This window comes from Rhincodon typus, chromosome 1 (genome assembly GCF_021869965.1).
Source record: "Rhincodon typus isolate 14 chromosome 1, sRhiTyp1.1, whole genome shotgun sequence".
Classification (NCBI taxonomy): Eukaryota; Metazoa; Chordata; class Chondrichthyes; order Orectolobiformes; family Rhincodontidae; genus Rhincodon; species Rhincodon typus.
Genome location: NC_063332.1, coordinates 108,091,038 through 108,110,423, shown reverse-complemented (window position 1 = coordinate 108,110,423; position 19,386 = coordinate 108,091,038). Strand labels below are relative to the sequence as shown.

At 42.5% G+C, this 19,386-nt stretch overlaps 1 protein-coding gene across 1 annotated transcript in view; it reads right to left on the bottom strand.

Moving 5' to 3' along the window:
* Positions 1-19,386, bottom strand: part of wdfy3 (WD repeat and FYVE domain containing 3) — a 332,679-nt gene that overhangs the window by 162,670 nt on the left and 150,623 nt on the right. Inside the window, exons 15-17 of the mRNA XM_048604494.1 lie at positions 11,802-12,016; positions 8,759-8,871; positions 4,247-4,481 (exon numbers count right to left, since the gene is read on the bottom strand). Coding sequence (XP_048460451.1) covers positions 4,247-4,481; positions 8,759-8,871; positions 11,802-12,016 — 563 coding nt within the window. The remainder of the gene's footprint in view (positions 1-4,246; positions 4,482-8,758; positions 8,872-11,801; positions 12,017-19,386) is intronic.

Below are 19,386 nucleotides of genomic sequence, written 5' to 3'. Positions count from 1 at the left end.
TCTGATGCTGCTTGGCCTGCAGTGTTCATCCAGCTCTACACCTTGTTATCTCAGTGTAAAAAGAGATACAGCTTCAAGTCAAAATGGTGTGTTGACTTGGAGGGAAACTTGCAGGTGGTGGCTTTCACATGTTATACTCTTGTGGTGCTTCTAGGTGGTAAAGCTTGCAAGTTTGAAAGATACAGTCAGAGTCTTGGCATGTTGCTACAGTGCATTATATTGACGGGGGAAGAGCACGTTTAAAAGGTCATGGATTAAGTGGCTTGCTTTGCCCTGGATGATGGCAAGCTTCTTAAGTGTTGTTGGACCTATACACATCTAGAAAAGTATTCCATCACAATCCTGACATGCAGCTTGTAAAGAGTGGAAAGGGTTTGAGAAACGACTTGCCACAAAACAGTCAGTCACTCTTTCACCTATGCTGTAGGTATTGTATTTACGGTTGTTTCAGTTGACCTCCTGATCAATATTAACGTCGAGGATATTGATGTTGGGTATTCAGTGGTCATAAATTCAATTGAATGCCAAGGGGAGATGATCGAATTGTGGGAGATGGTCAATAAATCACTTTGGCTTGAGCCCAGGTACAATAAAAATACAATCATATTTCTCAGTGTCTTCTACAGGCCACTAAATGGTGGCAGGGATGTACAGAAACAAGTCTTCATGGAAATTACAGAGAGGTGCAAAAATTAGAGTAGTTATAGAGGTGCAATTGAATAATCTGAGTATAGGTTGGGATTGTAGTGTTAAGGACAGAGAAGGGCAAGAGTTCTTACAAGCACGCATAGGAGAATTTTCTACAGCATTACATTTCCAGTCCAACAGGAAAAGGAGCACGGCTAGGCTATGTTTTTGCAAATTTAGTGGATAAATTAGATCAAATGTTAGGGGGAGAACATATAGGGGATTACAATGACTGTATCATAAGATAACAACATGAAAAGACAATGAAAAATCCAGAGCTAGAATAATAAATTGGGGAAAGCTAACCTCGATAGGCTAAGAATGGATCTGGATCACATAAATGTGAACCAGAGGTTGGCAGGTAAAACAGTAGCTTATTAATTATCTACCTTGAAATAAAGAAATGGCTTGGAAACAGACAAGGTAGATCCCCTCAAAAGAGAAAGATACCACAAACAAATCTAGTGCTTAATTGCCAAAAGTAGTAGAAATTTGATAAAAAAGAAAGAAATATAGTTATGATAAATGTCAAAAAAGTACAATTGAAAACCTGACTGACGTTAACGGGTTCAAACGGGTGGAAAATGTAAATAAGATAAATAAAGAAGAAGTACGGAAAGAGACCAGCAGCTAACATTAAAGAGAATTCTGAAGGCTCTTTGTGTCGTTCTTTTACTATTTAAACGATTAAAGAGACATGTAGCTTTTTAGGGACCAAGAAGTGAATTGATACATGGAGGCAGAGGGTACAGTTGAGTAATAAGCAAATACTTTTTCGGACAGTATAGAAAGGACATCAACAAGTTGGTGAGATGCACGGATAAGTGGTAGATGAAGCTCAATACAGAGAAATGCGAAGATGCTAACATTTTGGTAGGAAGAACATTGACAGCCAAAATGAAATAAAGCATGTAATTCAAAGGGAAAACTGGAGCAGACAACCTGTCTGTATAAGTGCCACAGGTCACTAAAGTTGACAGGACAGGTTGAGACAGTGGGTAATAAAGCATAAAGTATCCTAAAGCTTTATTATGAGGGACAAAAAGAGAGAGAGAGAGTTAGGAGACTATGTTGAATTGATATAAATCACAAGATTAACACTAGAGTATATGTCCAGTTCTAGCACCACATTTTAGGAAAATGCAAAGGCATTGGAGAGAGTGCAGAAGAGGCTCTGAGAATGATTCCAGGGATGAGGGATTTCAGTTACGAAAATAAAATTGGAGAAGTTGGGACTACTTTCCTTGGGGAAGAGAATATTTGAAAGTAGTAATCAGTAGGATTACTAGGATTGTTTCAGAGATAGTAGGAACTGCAGATGCTGGAGAATCTGAGATAGCAAGGTGTAGAGCTGGATGAACACAGCAGGCCAAGCAGCATCAGAGGAGCAGGAAGGCTGACGTTTCAGGCCTAGACCCTTCTTCAGAAATGGGGGAGGGGAAGGGGGTTCTGAAATAAATACGGAGAGAGGGGGAAGCGGATAGAAGATGGATAGAGGAGAAGATAGGTGGAAAGAAGACAGACAGGTCAAAGAGGCGGGGATGGAGCCAGTAAAGGTGAGTGTAGGTGGGGAGTTAGGGAGGAGATAGGTCAGTCCAGGGAGGACGGACAGGTCAAGAGGGCAGGATGAGGTTAGTAGGTAAGAAATGGGGTTGGGGCTTGAGGTGGGAGGAGGGGATAGGTGGGAGAAAGGACAGGTTAGGGAGGCAGGGACAAGCTGGGCTGGTTTTGGGATGAGGTAGGGGGAGGGGAGATTTTGAAGCTTGTGAAGTCCACATTGATACCATTGGACCGCAGGGTTCCCAAGTGGAATACAAGGTGCTGTTCCTGCAACCTTCGGGGGGCATCGTTGTGACACTGCAGGAGGCCCAGGATGGACATGTCGTCTGAGGAATGGGAGGAGGAGTTGAAATGGTTCGCGACTTGGGATGTGCAGTTGTTTAGTGCGAACCAAGTGTAGGTATTCTGCAAAGCGGTCCCCAAGCCCAGGATTACCAAAACGTAGGAGTCTCAACAGAGAAAATAGGGAGAAAATGTTCTACTTGCAAGGATCGAGAATGAGGGGGTACAAATCTAAAGTAATTAGTAAAGAAGCAAAAGTAATACAAGAAAATACATTTTCATGCAACAAGTAGTTGGAACCTGGAACGTTCTGCCTGAGAGAGTGTGGAGGAGGCAGATTTAAATTAAGACATTCAATTGAAATTAAACAATTATTTTAAGAGGAACAAAAGAGAAGGCAGGAGAAAGGCAGTAAGAAAGATGCTCATGTAGAGAGATGACACAGACATAATGGGCTGAATGGCTTCTTTTTGAATTTTAAAATTTAAGCCCAAGCTTAAATGCTGTCCAGATCTTGGAGACACAGACTACTTCAGTATCTGAAGAGCTCTGAAATGATACTAAACACTGCAATTATCAGTTAACATTCCCTACTTCTAACCTTATGTTTGAAGGAATGTCTGATCAAGTAACTGATATTAGGTAAAGGTGGCTGGGTCTGGAGCACTACCCTGAGGAACCTGGGCAAAATTTCCCACGGCTGAGATGATAAACCTGAAACAATGCAACTACGTTCCTTTGTATTTAGTATGACTCCAAGAAATGGAGAGATATTTTCTTGATACCCACTAATTTTAATTTTGATAGGTCTAAAATGAATCCAATTGCAACCTGTCTCGATGTCAACTGGAGCCAAATTCACTGCACCTCTATAATTTAGTTCAATTTCCAAATGTTTGAAATAATGTTGTATTGAGGTCTGGACTGTAGCAGCCTTACTGGAACCCAGAATGAGCACTGGTGAGCAGTCTGTGATAGGTAAATGTCACTGACATTGTTATCAACAACATTTTTCATCACTTCAACGATAGGGATGATTGGCCAGATTGCAAGATTTTTTTTCAGAGAAAGAAAGGACTCTCTCAGTGAATAAATGGAATTTGTTAGATGATCAGAGTCTACAAATTTTGTCTTTACGTATTTGTGCAGTAAAACATTGGATTCAGAAATTAATCAGGTATAATATAAATAACAAACTCGATTTAATGTCCAACAGACCATATTCAGTTGTACAAGATATCAATGCCTCTGCAGAGCTCTGTGCATTAATGTTCTGACAGACAACTGGCGCACAAATAATGAAGATTCCATAATTCTACATTTATGGTCAAAGTCTACTGATATTGATTATGTCATGAAAACGTGTGCTTACAATTCATTCAAATTAACAATGAAGTACTCAGAGTGGTTTGGAGATTGATGTGTATTTATTTTGAACTCAGCCAAATTAAAAATATCAATACTTCCCTGCAGTATTCACATATCTTAAAAATTTAGTGACTTTACTTTGGATGCACAAGTTTCTTAACACGCAGATACAATTCAACCACTTGAAATCTCTTCCTGCTGGATTCAGATTTTTTTTTTTTTTTAAATTAAACTGATCCTCACTCCCCTTCAAAAAAAAAAATTAGCCATTAGATAATGCCACAAAATCTGTAGAAGATTGTAATAATCTAGCTGTTTCTTCAAGTTTAGCAAGCAAAGTAATACTCACCCAAAGCCTTCCAGAGCTGTATCAAATTCCACAAATGCTGGGGTGACTGATGAACCATGAAGCCTAATATCATGTGGTGTTGTCATTGATACTAAGCACTTCACCCTGGTCAGAGGTACTGTACTGCCTTCTGTCCCTTTCAGCAAACTTTTGCTAATCCTGTAGTGAGTGTTATCTTCATTCAAGCCAAATACAATATCAGAACCAAATCCATCCAGAGATGTGGTCATATTCCCTGAGACATAGCAGCATAACATAAAACAAACATAGAACAAGGGTAAGGACAATAAGGGAAGATAGCTATGTACTTTTTTCTTTGATATCAATCCTTTTAAAAAATATATACACACACTCATTATGTGCACAAATGGAGTAATTTTCAACTTTGCCACCTGGGCTGCAATGGATCAATCATCCATTGCAGAACTCATCTAATTTTTGTTTCATTATTTTTACTAGCACAAGAACTGTGTATGTTCTACACCAGGTGAGAGATGAGTTCTGCCAAGGTAACACCTGGATGGTAAGGATGAAAACTACATTCAAAAGATATAAAACCAAATATAGTTTTTTAAAGGTGGAAAAGTACAATAAAAATAAGTGTGATGAATCATAGAATCCCTACAGTATGGAAGCAGGTCATTCAGTCCATACCAATCTTCCAAACAGCATCCCACCCAGACCCACTCCCCTACCCTATCCCTGTAACCCTGCATTTCCTACGGCTAATCCACTTAGCCTGCACATCCTTAACCACTACAAGCAATTCAGCATGACCAATCAACCTAGCCTGCACATCTTTGAACTGTGGGAGGAAACCCACACAGAAACGGGGAAAATGTGCAAACTTTACAGCTGCTCGAGGGTGGAATCGAATGCAGCTCCCTGGTGCTGAGAGGCAGAAGTGCTAACCACTGGAGCCACTGTGCCACCCTAATGATATACATTAAAGTGAGGCAATTATTCCTTTTCAATATCTGAATTTTATGCTTTTATACTTAGAAAAAGCTAGGATAACTTCAGAAGCAGCGAAGTGGCATTGTTTCAAGCATACGTTTCTCTGAACAGAAGTGGTTGTGGTCTAATGAGAGTTGTGGTACTTTTGAGTTATTGCAGCACCCATCTCCCTTCTGACCTTCCACTGTGGAGAACTACAATGTGCCAGGGATATCAAAATCAGCGTAAAAGTAGTGGACAGAAATTTGCATAATATTCAAGATATTATGTTAAAGACAATATCAATGATAAAACAAGGGTGATGTAGTTGATGCTGTGGTATGCAGAAACCATCGAAATGAACAATTCTTTATTGCAAAAGTAGCTAAATTGACCAAAGTCAGCACAAAGAATGTGCCCTATTATTTGCAGGAATAGGATGAGTATTTGTTAAAAAGACAGCTACTTAATGAGAAGCTATGATCTAACGAACTGAGCAAATCCATGTGGACTAGAATTAGACAAGGTATATCACAAGATGCCATGGTCATCTTGATATAATATTTATTATAGACCTAGGAATCATAAATTGTAGTTCCAATGGAAAACAACCTGCACAATACAAACAGTTTATATGCAATATGGGAGGTAGAAATACCCAAGAGCAGAATTCAGGTAAGTAATTTTTGAGAGAATATATTCAGTGAACAAATAAAGCAACTCAAATGGAATTGGTTGTTCAAAACTACAAGGGAGTGCATGATCTTTAACATCATGATTTTGTGAATGAAGGGAAAATATGTTCAAAGAAACCAATAAACTCAAACTAAATTAATGGCCCCTAAATGAATTGATAAGTAAATTACGTGACAGAGATTAAAGAAACCTATACAAATCAATGGGAGGAATGCAAGAATGAAACACATTAACTGGATCATCAGAGGTAAGACACATTTAGGAAACAGCACAGCAGCTATGACTAAACAAATATTTAACTACTACAGCAGCAAGAGGGCAGTCAGAAAAGGGCTAAAAACTAAAAACATGCAAAAAGTCATAAGACCATGAGAAATAGGGACAGGAGGCGGCCATTTGGCCACGTGGGCCTGCTCCACCATTCAATTGGATCATGGCTAATCTAACATTTCTTATGTCCACTTTCCTCCCCTTGCCCCTTAACCCTGGATTTCCTTACTGATCAAGAATCTGCCTCAGCCTTAAATATACAAGAACTTTGCATCCAGAGTTCTCTGTGGGAGGGAGTTTCAAAGACTGTCAAACCCTCGGAAGAAATTACTCCTCACCTCAGCCTTAAATTAGCATCCTTTTATTCTGAGTCTATGGTAGATTTTCCCATAAGAGGAAACATGCTCTCATCATTTACTGCGTCAAACCCCTTAAGAATCCTACATATTTCAAATGAGATCACCTCTCATTGCTCTGAACTCCAATGATTAGTATCCCTTTGCTCATAAGACAATCTCTCTTTATTAGGGATCATCTTAGTGAAACTTTTCTGAACTGCCCCCAATGAAATAACAGCTTTCCTCAAATAAGGGGACCAAAACTACTGACATTACTCCCAATGCTGTCTCACCAGTATCTTGTGCAGTTGCAGCAAGACTTCCCTACTCTTATACTCTAACCCAATTGAAATAAAAGTCAGCAATCCATTAGCCTTCCCGATTATCTGCTGTACCACTGTGCTAGCGTTCTGTGTTTCATGCAAAGTTCCCTCAAGTCTCTTTGTGCTGCAGCTTTCTGTAGTTTCTATTTAAATAATGCTTTGTTCTTTTTTTGTCCCATTCAAAATGAACATCTTTGCTTTTTCCCACATTATACTGTTTGCCAATTTTTTGCCCACGTACTTAACCTATCAATATCTCCCCGTAAACTGTCTGTATCTCTCTCACAACTGTCTTTTAGTTATTTTTGTGCCACCTGTAAATCTGTCTACAGTGCATTCTCTTTCTTCCTCCAAATCATTTAGAATTGTGAACAGTTACAGTTCTAGCAGTGGAACCCCACTGGTCACAGATCATCAACCTGAAGAAGAACCCTATATCCCCACACACTGTTTCCTGTCCCAGAGCCAGTTCTCTGTCCATGCTAATATACTGCCTCCGAACATTGTTGGCTCTTATCTTCAGACTTAACCTTTTGTGAGGTACCTCGTTGAACGCCTTCCAGAAGTCCAAAAACAACAGGTCTACTGGTTTCCTCTGTCTACTCTGATTGAGACATCTTCAAAAAACTCTAATGAATTAGTCAGACATGATTTCCCACTCATGAAGCCATGCTGACTCTGCTTGATCAGTTATAATTTTCCACATGTTCTGCTATTACTTCCTTAATAATTCATTCCACGAGGTAAGGAAGTATTTTGCAAATGTACTTCCTACAATTATTTATGGGAATAAGTAGATTAGCTCACCATCAAATATCCTAGGTAAAACAAATGACGATTATGATTTTGATGAAATTTGTAGAATCACTAAATGGGTTTATTAAAAGGAGAATCCTAAAGAGAGATAGCATTTACACCAGAAGATACTGGAAAAGATTTGAGCCACTGACAATCATTGGAGGAAGTTAGAGGCGTCTCCGGATGTAGTCCAACATCAACAGCATTGGAATGGTATAACTTAATTTAACGGGGAGCACGATGGCTCAGTGGTTAGCACTGCTGCCTCACAGCGCCAGGGACCCAGGTTCAATTCCAGACTGTCAGTTTGGAGTTTGCACATTCTCTCAGTGTTTGCGTGGGTTTCCTCCGGGTGCTCCGGTTTCCCCTCTCAGTCCAAAGACGTGCAGGCTAGGTGGATTGGCTATGCTAAATTGTCCACATTGCTCAGGGATGTTTAGGTTAGATGGGTTAGACATGGGAAATACAGGGGTAGGGGAATGGGTCTGGGTGAGATGCTGTTCGGAGGGGCGGTGTGGACTTGTTGGGCCGAATGGACTGTTTCCATACTGTAGGGATTCTATGATAGTGTGACTAAGTTTACAGTGGCAGTCTCCACTATACAAATCCAAGTAAGAACTTTATAATAGAAAACAGTTGATACAAGAATGTAACAATACAAATAAAAGCATAATATTGCGGATGCTGGAAATCTCAAGAAAATATAGAAATTACTGGAGAAACTCATCAAGTCTCACAGCATCCTTGGAGAGGGAAACAGAGTTAATATTTCGAGTCCAACAGGACTCTTCTCCAGAACTGCAGTGGGCCAGTAATCCAAGGATCTTGAGTTCAAATTTTGCTAAAATTGGGAAAACAAATGCAAAAAATTTGAGTGACTGCCAGATTGTTGTAAAAATTTAAATAGTTCACAAAATTACTTCAGGAAAGCAAACCTCCCAGCCCCCTACGTGTTTTACATGTGACTTTAATCTCTCATTATATGCTTGACCTTTAAAAGTCTCAGCACAACCATGGATGGGCAAAAAAAAAAATCAATACATCCATTTCTATGATATGATTCAAAATAATGTTGAAAGCTATGACGTTCCAGATAAACACTTAACAAGAAAGAGATTTTACAATTTATGAGTATATATTATACAGCATACCTCTAATATCTGCTTCACAACTGAGAGAGCTTGGCTTGTGGATCCTATACACATTGATCAACTTCTTATCCCAGGCTCCACAATTCAATGGGTTACCAAGGCGGAGAAACTCCCTGAAGGCAATTAAATATAAATAGAGTCAATACTAACAGAACAAAACAATACATCTTCAAACATTTGAAAACAATAAACTTAAGGATTACTGAATTTTTCCTAGTCATAATAAATATTTGCTCATAGTTTTCACTTATTCACAAACATACCCAACTCAGCAAATCACTTAATATTTTTCATAAACTATGAATAATTAAACATCACTAACTTGCACCCTGGTCCAAGCTAATTAGAACCAGTGAAGATGACAAGTGACTTGCTTCGACCAATGTCATTTTTAACTACTGTGTGCTCTCGTTAGGGAGAAGCAGGTTAAGAGGTGACTTGATAGAGACATACAAGATGATCAGAGGATTAGATAGGGTGGACAGTGGGAGCCTTTTTCCTCGGATGGTGATGGCTAGCACGAGGGGACATAGCTTTAAATTGAGGGGTGATAGATATAGGACAGATGTCAGAGGTAGGTTCTTTACTCAGAGAGTAGTAAGGGCGTGGAATGCCCTGCCTGCAAAAATAGTAGACTCGCCAACTTTAAGGGCATTTAAATGGTCGTTGGATAAACATATGGATGATAATGGAATAGTTTAGGTTAGATGCGCTGCAGATTGGTTTCACAGGTCGGCGCAACATCGAGGGCCGAAGGGCCTGTACTGCGCTGTAATGTTCTATGTTCTTTGTCCCATCAATTTTTCCTCAGTTATTCGAGGACTCACCAGGACTTCAGACAATACTTCCTTTGCCAATGTATCTTGAAGTGGGCAAATGTGGCCAAAAATGTACTGATTATAGGAACAGAATATCCAGAATGAGCATGTGAAGCAAAATGGCAAATGCCTTCAACAAAAATATTCTTACGGACTTGTATACCTGCATTTGATACTTTGGTTTAAATATCAAATATACTAATTTAGTTGCTTATTTTAATAATCACTAAATTCCAACTTCCCATAGGATTTAATCTCAATTTAAATATCAAATCTGAACCATATATACTATGCCCGTATAAAACAACTTGCATTTTTTAAACAACCCTCCTGGGCCTTCAGACATAGTAGTAAGAGTACATGAAGTGAAGTCACTGGCTACAGATGTTCCGGCTAAGTTTATAGTGACAATGAAGCTAAAAGACAAAAATTCAGAATGAAACCAAGTTATAACAGGGTTGTAAGATATTGAAGGATCAGTATCGGTAACAGGCCGATCAGTAACAGTGTCAAATGTTGTAGATAGAATGAAAAAGGGTAATGTACTTTAGTCACAGTAACAGCATATATCATTATAATTTTGTATTAAGTGTTCTACCAGGAAACAGAAGCCAAAGACAAAGTTACAGGAAAGATAAGACAAAGATTTGGGAGGCAACAAAAAAAAATAGAAAATAAAACACATGGCTCGATAAATAGAACAGAAAGTTACTGGATTTTTCTTTAAGAAAGAGGCAGTGTTACTGCTTGTGGATGAGGTGGTTGACTACCCAACAAGAGGAAACCATTTCCAGTCTCCGTTAGATAGTCAGGCTAAGACGAATAGGAGCAAAGGAGTGAAAATCTGGCCTCATGGATAAAATTAAAGGTGACAGACAGGGAGGTGATAGTGCAATTAGAGGGTGAGCTGCATGTTGAATTATGACAAGAAATAACCTGTGGAAAATTAGATTTCACATGAATAGGAAAGGTGTTGGAGAGGAGCTAACAGCACAGACACCTAAACAGATGGTCTAAATCTTAAAGACAAAGATACCCATGTTAAGAGATGAAGGGACATGGGGAAAAAGTATAAGGAAATGGCTGGTGCTAGAGTTATGAAGCCAATGGTTATCTTTGATTTCCAAGCTGACCTTGGAGCAATGGATAAATATGGCAGAAGGCAGTCCAATTCAAAGATCAGTTAGTAGTACTTTTCTCTGAATCAGAAAAGTTTGGGCTCAACTTGCACTCCAGTAGAAAACTACACTGCTACTACGAGTGCTGAGATGACAAACTGAAGCTCTAACTGCTCTCAAGTGAACACAAATACACCCACAGCCACATTTTCTCCTCCTGTGAGCAGGAGACTTTGCCCTGGTCTTCAGGCTATTAATCATCCTTCAACTGTCACTAAAAATAAACTTATCTGATCATGATCACATTGCAATTTATGGCAGCTTCCTACACAAAAATTGTCTGCCACGTTTTCTATACCAGTGACCACATTTCAACAATACTTCACAGATTGTTAAACTCAGACATTCCAACATCATGTGAGATCTGTCTCTCTTATGTCTTGCTCTGAATCAAATTGATTTGGTGGTGGCATAACTGATTGCCTGTTATAAATGCAAAATTTGGATTGTTGGGGAAAGTGAAAGCAGTTTGGAAAAAGGTGGCAGAACAAAAGAATAGGGCAAAAGATGTCAGGAAATCCCTCTTAGCAGGGAGAAGCAGCTGTGACTTATGTTTGATCAACAGGGTATGGTAACTGCTTTCGTTCCTCAACTGAAAATTGGCTGTAAAAGACGAGGTTATGACAAGTCTTTCCTTCTGTCCACCTTCAAATTACTGGTGGGCTGGTGAAGGCTGGATGGGGTTGAACAACATCTACATTTGCCAGTAGCTCAGAAATTGGTCTTAGCAGGGAATATGGAGGAAGTGGTGAACCTTACTGCTTTGTTTATTCTATTTGTGAACTTACTGTATAAGTTTGCCTTTCAGTAATGCGCACTTAACGTAAAGTTGGAAATAATGAAAGCTGTAATTTGACTTACCGGACAGCTACCACAAGATGAAGACCCACCTGACAACTAATTTTCAAAAACGGAGAAGATTTGACTAAAGGTTGTTAACTACAAATTCAACTTTTCTAATATGCTGTGACAGATTCTCTATGGTCTTCAATACCATAAACATAAGATTAATTTGAGTCTTCACAACATGTTATGTACACAGCTTACCTCAGGACTACTGGTTCTAATGACTGTGAAGCCAATCTCTCAAACATTCTTTGGAGTGGTGGGTGAAGAGGATGATCTTCATCAGATAGAGCAGAACTACACCTTTGTAGAAGACGTGCAAGAAGCCCTGCTTCACACATCACTTGCTGATTTCTCTCTGAATGGATGAGTGACTGTAAGATATTAGCCACTGCAAGCTGAAGATCTATTGTGTGCTAAGAAAGACAAGAAAGTTAAAATGTTAAGTTAAAGTGCAGGATAAAGAAAACAACCAATCCAACTCCTAGAACATAGAACAGGACAGCACAGAAACAGACCCTTCAGCTCACCATGTCTGCGCTATGAAGTCATTCTAAACTAATTCCATCTGTCTGCACATGGTCATATCCCTCTGTTCCCTGCCTGTTTATGACTGTCTAAATACCTCTTAAACATTGCTATCGTACCTGCTTCTATCACCTCCCCCAGCAGCGCATTCCAGGCACCTACTACCCTGTGTAAAAAAAAAAAATGTCTTTCCCCCCCCTCTCACTTTAAATCTTTGCTCCTTAGTATTTGACATTTCCACCCTAGAAAAAAGACTGACTACTCACCCTGTCAATGCCACTCAATTTCATATACTTCTTCTAGGTTGCCCCTCTGACACTAAAAGAACCCAAGTTGGTCCAAACTCTCCTTATAATTAACACATTCCAATCCAGTCAACATCCTAGTAAACTTCTTTTTTACCCTCTCCAAAGCTTCCACTTCCGTCCTATACTGCGGTGGCCAGAATACTGTGAATGTGATGTAACTGAAGTTTTATATAGTTGCAACATGATTGCCCAAACTGACGAAGGCAAGCACACCATAAGCCCTCTTTACCACCTTAGAATTATAGAATCCCTAAAGTGTGGAAACAGGTCATTTGTCTGATCAAGTCCACACAGACCCTCCAAACAGCATCCCACCCAGACCCATTCCCCCACCTTACTCCTGTAACCCTTCATTTCCCATCCACCGAGCCTGCAGATTCCTAGAAACTACAGGCAACTTAGTCCAGCCAATTCACCTAACCTGTACATCTCTGGACTGTGGGAGGAAACCAGAGCACCTGGAGGAAACTCATGCAGACACGGGGAGAATGTGCAAACTCCACACAGTCAGCCAGTCAGTCAGTCACCAGAGGGTGGAATTAAACCCGGGTCCCTGGCGCTGAGAGGCGGCAGAGCTAACCACTGAGCCGCCCATCTTATCGACTTGTGTTGTTACCTTCAGGGATCTATGGACTCGCACACCAAGATCCTTCTGTATATCAATGCCCCTAAGGGTCCTACTATTTATTGTGCATTTTCATTTTGCATTTAACCTTCCAAAATGCATCACTTGACTTGTCCAGATTAAACTCCATCTGCCATTTCTTCACTTTCCAGTTGATCTATATCCTGCTGTATCCTTTGATAACTTTCCTCATTATCTACAACTCTCATTGTCACAGTACAATTTAGCTACAGACTAAAGGAGAATTATCCACAGCTTTGTAATGTTTTAATATCAGTCAAAAAGAATTGCAACTGAACATACTGCCCACAAGATATTTAGAAATGAACACATTGTATTTAAATTTCTAGTTTACACACTTCTGACACTAACAACCAAATTCTTACAATACTGAGCTCAGTCACGATGTTTCCATTATTTTTGAAGCTCGAGTCAATTTTATGACTGCAGAATATATTTAACAATTTTTAAACAAACTTTACATTTGTAACCTACACTAATTGTAACAGGATTTTTTTTTAACTTAACTTTGTCATTTAAATTTTATATTTGTTTCAGCTTTAAGTGTAAGGCCAACTATAGAATTCAACTTCAAAAAATTCATAAGAAAACTAAAGATTGGCAGCAATGCTTCTGCACAGAATGCAAGACATGATTTTTATTGGTGGTTTTTTCTTACAGTCAGATATTAAAAAAAGCCTCAACAACATTAACATGAGAACAGAGCAACTCACCCAGTTTCAAGGCCAATAATCACTCCTCAACCAACATTATTCATCTAGTTAACAAGGTGTAGAGCTGGATGAACACAGCAAGCCAAGCAACATCAGAGGAGCAGGAAGGCTGACGTTTCGGGCCTGGACCCTTCTTCAGAAATGGGTGAGGGGAAAGGGGAAAGGGGATCTGAAATAAATAGGGAGGGGGGGGGAGGCGGATAGAAGATGGATAGAGGAGAAGATAGGTGGAAAGGAGACAGACCGGTCAAAGAGGCGGGGATGGAGCCAGTAAAGGTGAGTGTAGGTGGGGAGTTAGGGAGGAAATAGGTCAGTCCAGGGAGGACGGATAGGTCAAGGGGGCACGGATAGGTCAAGGGGGCAGGAAGAGGTTAGTAGGTAGGAGATGGGGGTGGGGTTTGAGGTGGGAGGAGGGGATAGGTGGGAGGAAGGACAGGTTAGGGAGGCGGGGACGAGCTGGGCTGGTTTTGGGATGCGGTAGGGAAAGGGGAGATTTTGAAGCTTGTGAAGTCCACATTGATACCATTGGGCTGCAGGGTTCCCAAGCGGAATAGGAGTTGCTGTTCCTGCAACCTTCAGGTAGCATCGTTGTGGCACTGCAGGAGGCCCAGGATGGATATGTCGTCTGCGGAATGGGAGGGGGAGTTGAAATGGTTCGCAACTGGGAGGTGCGGTTGTTTAGTGCGAACTGAGCGTAGGTGTTCTGCAAAGTGGTCCCCAAGCCTCCGCTTGGTTTCCCCGATGTAGAGGAGGCCACAACGGGAACAGCGGATGCAGTAAACCACATTAGCAGATGTGCAGGTGAACATCTGCTTCATATGGAAAGTCTTCTTGGGGCCTGGGATGGGGGTACAGGGGGAGGTGTAGGACTTCCTGCTGATGCAGGCAAAGGTGCCGGGTGAGGTGCGGCTGGAGGGGAGTGTGGAGGGGACAAGGGAGTCCCAGAGAGAGTGGTCCCTCCGGTAAGCAGATAAGGGTGGGGAGGGAAAAATGTCTTTGGTGGTGGGGTCGGATTGCAGATGGCGGAAGTGTCGCAGGATGATGCGTTGGATCCGGAGGTTGGTGGGGTGGTACGTGAGGACGAGGGGGATTCTGTTTTGGTTGTTATTGCGGGGAAGGGGTGTGAGCGATGAGTTGCGGGAAATGCGGGAGACACGGTCGAGGGCGTTCTCGACCACTGAGGGGGGTAATTTGCGGTCGTTGAAAAACGAGGACATCTGAGATGTACGAGAGTGGAATGCCTCATCCTGGGAGCAGATGCGGCGGAGGCGAAGGAATTGGGAACAGGGGATGGCATTTTTGCAGGAAGGTGGGTGGAAGGAGGTGTATTCTAGATAGCTGTGCGAGTCAGAGGGCTTGAAATGGATATCGGTTTCTAGGTGGTTGCCGGAGATGGAGACAGAGAGGTCCAGGAAGGAGATAGAGGTATTAGAGATGGTCCAGGTAAACTTAAGGTTGGGGTGGAAGGTGTTGGTGAAGTGGATGAACTGTTCGAGCTCCTCGTGGGAGCACGAGGCGGCACCGATACAGTCAATGTAACGGAGGAAGAGGTGGTGTTTAGGGCCAGTGTAGGTACAGAAGAGGGATTGTTCCACGTAACCTACAAAGAGGCAGGCATAGCTTGGGCCCATGCGGGTACCCATGGCCACCCCCTTTGTCTGTAGGAAGTGGGAGGAATTGAAAGAGAAGTTGTTGGGGGTGAGGACGAGTTCGGCTGAGCGGATGAGGGTGTCAGTGGAGGGGCATTGGTCGGGCCTGCGGGACAGGAAGAAGCGGAGGGCCTTTAGGCCATCTGGATGGGGAATGCAGGTGTATTGGGACTGGACATCCACGGTAAAGACGAGGTGTTGGGGACCGGGGAATTGGAAGTTATGGAGGAGGTGGAGGGCGTGGGTGGTGTCACGGACGTAGGTAGGGAGTTCCTGGACCAAGGGGGAGAAAATTGCATCCAGATAGGTGGAGATAAGTTCGGTGGGGCAGGAGCAGGCGGAGACAATGGGTCGACCAGGGCAGTCAGGTTTGTGGATTTTGGGAAGGAGATAGAAGCGGGTGGTGCGGGGTTGGGGAACGATGAGGTTGGAGGCTGTGGGTGGGAGGTCACCTGAAATGATGAGGTTGTGGATGGTTTGGGAGATGATGGTTTGGTGGTCGGGGGTGGGGTCACGATCAAGGGAGCGGTAGGAGGTGGTGTCGGAGAGTTGGCGTCTGGCCTCGGCGATGTCGAGGTCAGTGCGCCATACTACAACTGCGCCTCCCTTGTCCGCGGGTTTTATGATAAGGTTGGGATTGGAGTGGAGGGCTGCACGTTCTGCGGGGGAGAGGTTGGAGTGGGTGAGAGGGATGGAGAGGTTGAGGCGATTGATGTCATGACGGCAGTTGGAGATGAAGAAGTCGAGGGAGGGTAGGAGGCCTCATCGTTCCCCAATCCCGCACCGCCTGCTTCTATCTCCTTCCCAAAATCCACAGACCTGACTGCCCTGGTCGACCCATTGTCTCCGCCTGCTCCTGCCCCACCGAACTTATCTCCACCTATCTGGACTCCATTTTCTCCCCCTTGGTCCAGGAACTCCCTATGTCCGTGACACCACCCACGCCCTCAACCTCCTCCAGAACTTCCAATTCCCCGGTCCCCAACACCTCATCTTTACCGTGGATGTCCAGTCCCTATACACCTGCATTCCCCATCCAGATAGCCTAAAGGCCCTCCGCTTCTTCCTGTCCCGCAGGCCCGACCAATGCCCCTCCACTGACACCCTCATCCGCTTAGCCGAACTCGTCCTCACCCCCAACAACTTCTCTTTCAATTCCTCCCACTTCCTACAGACAAAGGGGGTGGCCATGGGTACCTGCACGGGCCCAAGCTACGCCTGCCTCTTTGTAGGTTACGTGGAACAATCCCTCTTCCGTACCTACACTGGCCCTGAACACCACCTCTTCCTCCGTTACATTGATGACTGTATCGGTGCCGCCTCGTGCTCCCACGAGGAGCTCGAACAGTTCATCCAATTCACCAACACCTTCCACCCCAACCTTAAGTTCACCTGGACCATCTCTAATACCTCTCTCTCCTTCCTGGACCTCTCTGTCTCCATCTCCGGCAACCACCTAGAAACCGATATGAATTTCAAGCCCTCCGACTCCCACAGCTACCTAGAATACACCTCCTCCCACCCACCTTTCTGCAAAAATGCCATCCCCTATTCCCAATTTTTCACCTCCGCCGCATCTGCTCCCAGGATGAGGCATTCCACTCTCGTACATCTCAGATGTCCTCGTTTTTCAAGAACCGCAAATTACCCCCCTCAGTGGTCGAGAACGCCCTCGACCGTGTCTCCCGTGTTTCCCGCAACTCATCATTCACACCCCCTCCCCGCAATAACAACCAAAACAGAATCCCCCTCGTCCTCACGTACCACCCCACCAACCTCCGGATCCAACGCATCATCCTCTGACACTTCCGCCATCTGCAATCCGACCCCACCACCAAAAACATTTTTCCCTCCCCATCCTTATCTGCTTACCGGAGGGACCACTCTCTCTGGGACTCCCTTGTCCCCTCCACACTCCCCTCCAGCCCCACCCAGCACCTTTCCCTGCAACAGCAGGAAGTGCTACACCTGCCCCTACACCTCCCCCTGTACCCCCATCCCAGGCCCCAAGAAGACTTTGCACATCTGCTAATATGGTATACTGCATCCGCTGTTCCCATTGTGGCCTCCTCTACATCGGGGAAACCAAGTGGAGGCTTGGGGACCACTTTGCAGAACACCTACGCTCGGTTCGCACTAAACAACTGCACCTCCCAGTCGCAAACCATTTCAACTCCCCCTCCCATTCCGCAGACAATATGTCCATCCTGGGCATCGTGCAGTGCCACAACAATGCTACCCGAAGGTTGCAGGAACAGCAACTCATATTCCGCTTGGGGACCCTGCAGCTCAATGGTATCAATGTGGACTTCACAAGCTTCAAAATCTCCTCTCCCCCTACCGCATCCCAAAACCAGCCCAGCTCGTGCCCGCCTCCCTAACCTATCCTCCTCCCCCCTATCCCCTCCTCCCACCTCCTACCTGCTTAACTTCCTCCCGCCCCCTTGACCTAGGTCAGTCCAGGGAGGACGGATATCTCCTCCCTACCTCCCCACCTACACTCACCTTTACTGGCTCCATCCCCGCCTCTTTGACCGGTCTGTCTCCTTTCCACCCATCTTCTCCTCCATCCATCTTCTATCCGCCTCCCCTTCTCTCCCTTTTAATTTCAGATCCCCCTTCCCCTCCCCCATTTCTGAAGGAGGGTCCAGGCCCGAAACGTCAGCCTTCCTGCTCCTCTGATGCTGCTTGGCCTGCTGTGTTCATCCAGCTCTACAGCTTGTTATCTCAAATTCTCCAGCATCTACAGTTCCTACTATCTCTTATTCATCTAGTTATTTGGTTATGCATTTTACTGCTATTTTGTGGGATCTTGTTGCACATAAATGGCTACTAAATGACTACCCTTTACAATTTAATTGGCTATGAAGCAATTTGAAATTTTCTGATGCCATGGACAACATTATCTTACTGCTGATGCAGTGATCCTAGGAGGAGTCGGTCAATCTGTGCCCCTCATGGAAAAATTGTTTCATGCAGTAACAGAGAATAAAACAGACGTTCTTGCTTCCTTAAACATACAATGGTATGAAGTATATTGGATCTAATGATAATATTGTAAAAGTATGGTCAGGATTGTTAAAAACAATTATCAATCTTTTTAATGTACTCAAATCATTCTATTCACAGAGCACTGATGAGTAGGGATCAACTATCAGTTATCTAACTCAAATTAAAGGGCTTTCTAATTAGAAATATTTTGAGGTGCATTTGAACTCACCATTTTCCTATGTTCTCTTTCTTAAGAAGTTTTTATTCTAAAGAGGTTCAAAAATCAAACAAGCTTACTGCTGGAAAATAATTGTTCAGAGGAAACTCAAAGATGCGTTTCAAAAACAAGTAAATTTGTTACATGTCACACTTGCTTCACAGAAACTACTTGAAGGGCTTCTGTAAACATCTTTGTTCCCACTTCAGTCAAATCTACATCAAAAAAACACTTTGCCTTAACATCACTGCTAATCAGCCTTGTCTTATGCCAAGTTTTAAGCATATTATGTTTTTTTTTACAAAAACTTAATTTTGTAACTTCTACATTGACACAGAACCCTGGGATGATCTCAAACAGTCAACAAAATGTTTTTTTTTTAAAACAATCCAGCAGATGGCAAACTTTAGTTAACATTTATGAACATATACTACTTCTATGCAATTAGCACCATTTAAACAATAGTCAATAATGTTATTTTAGGTATTATTTGAGGAATTATTTTAGTTGAAGACAATTGAAATTTGCTTTATGCACACTAATTCTGACCATCAAAAGGCTAATGAACAATTTTAAAAAATTATCAAGTAGTTTGTGCAAGTCTGTCATAAATAGCAATATTTTCCATATCTAATACTTTTATATGGAACACAATTATTCAAATATGCTTGAGTGAAAAAATGGTTAAATCAAATTAATTTGTACTTTTGTATCATATTTGACTATTGCTTTCA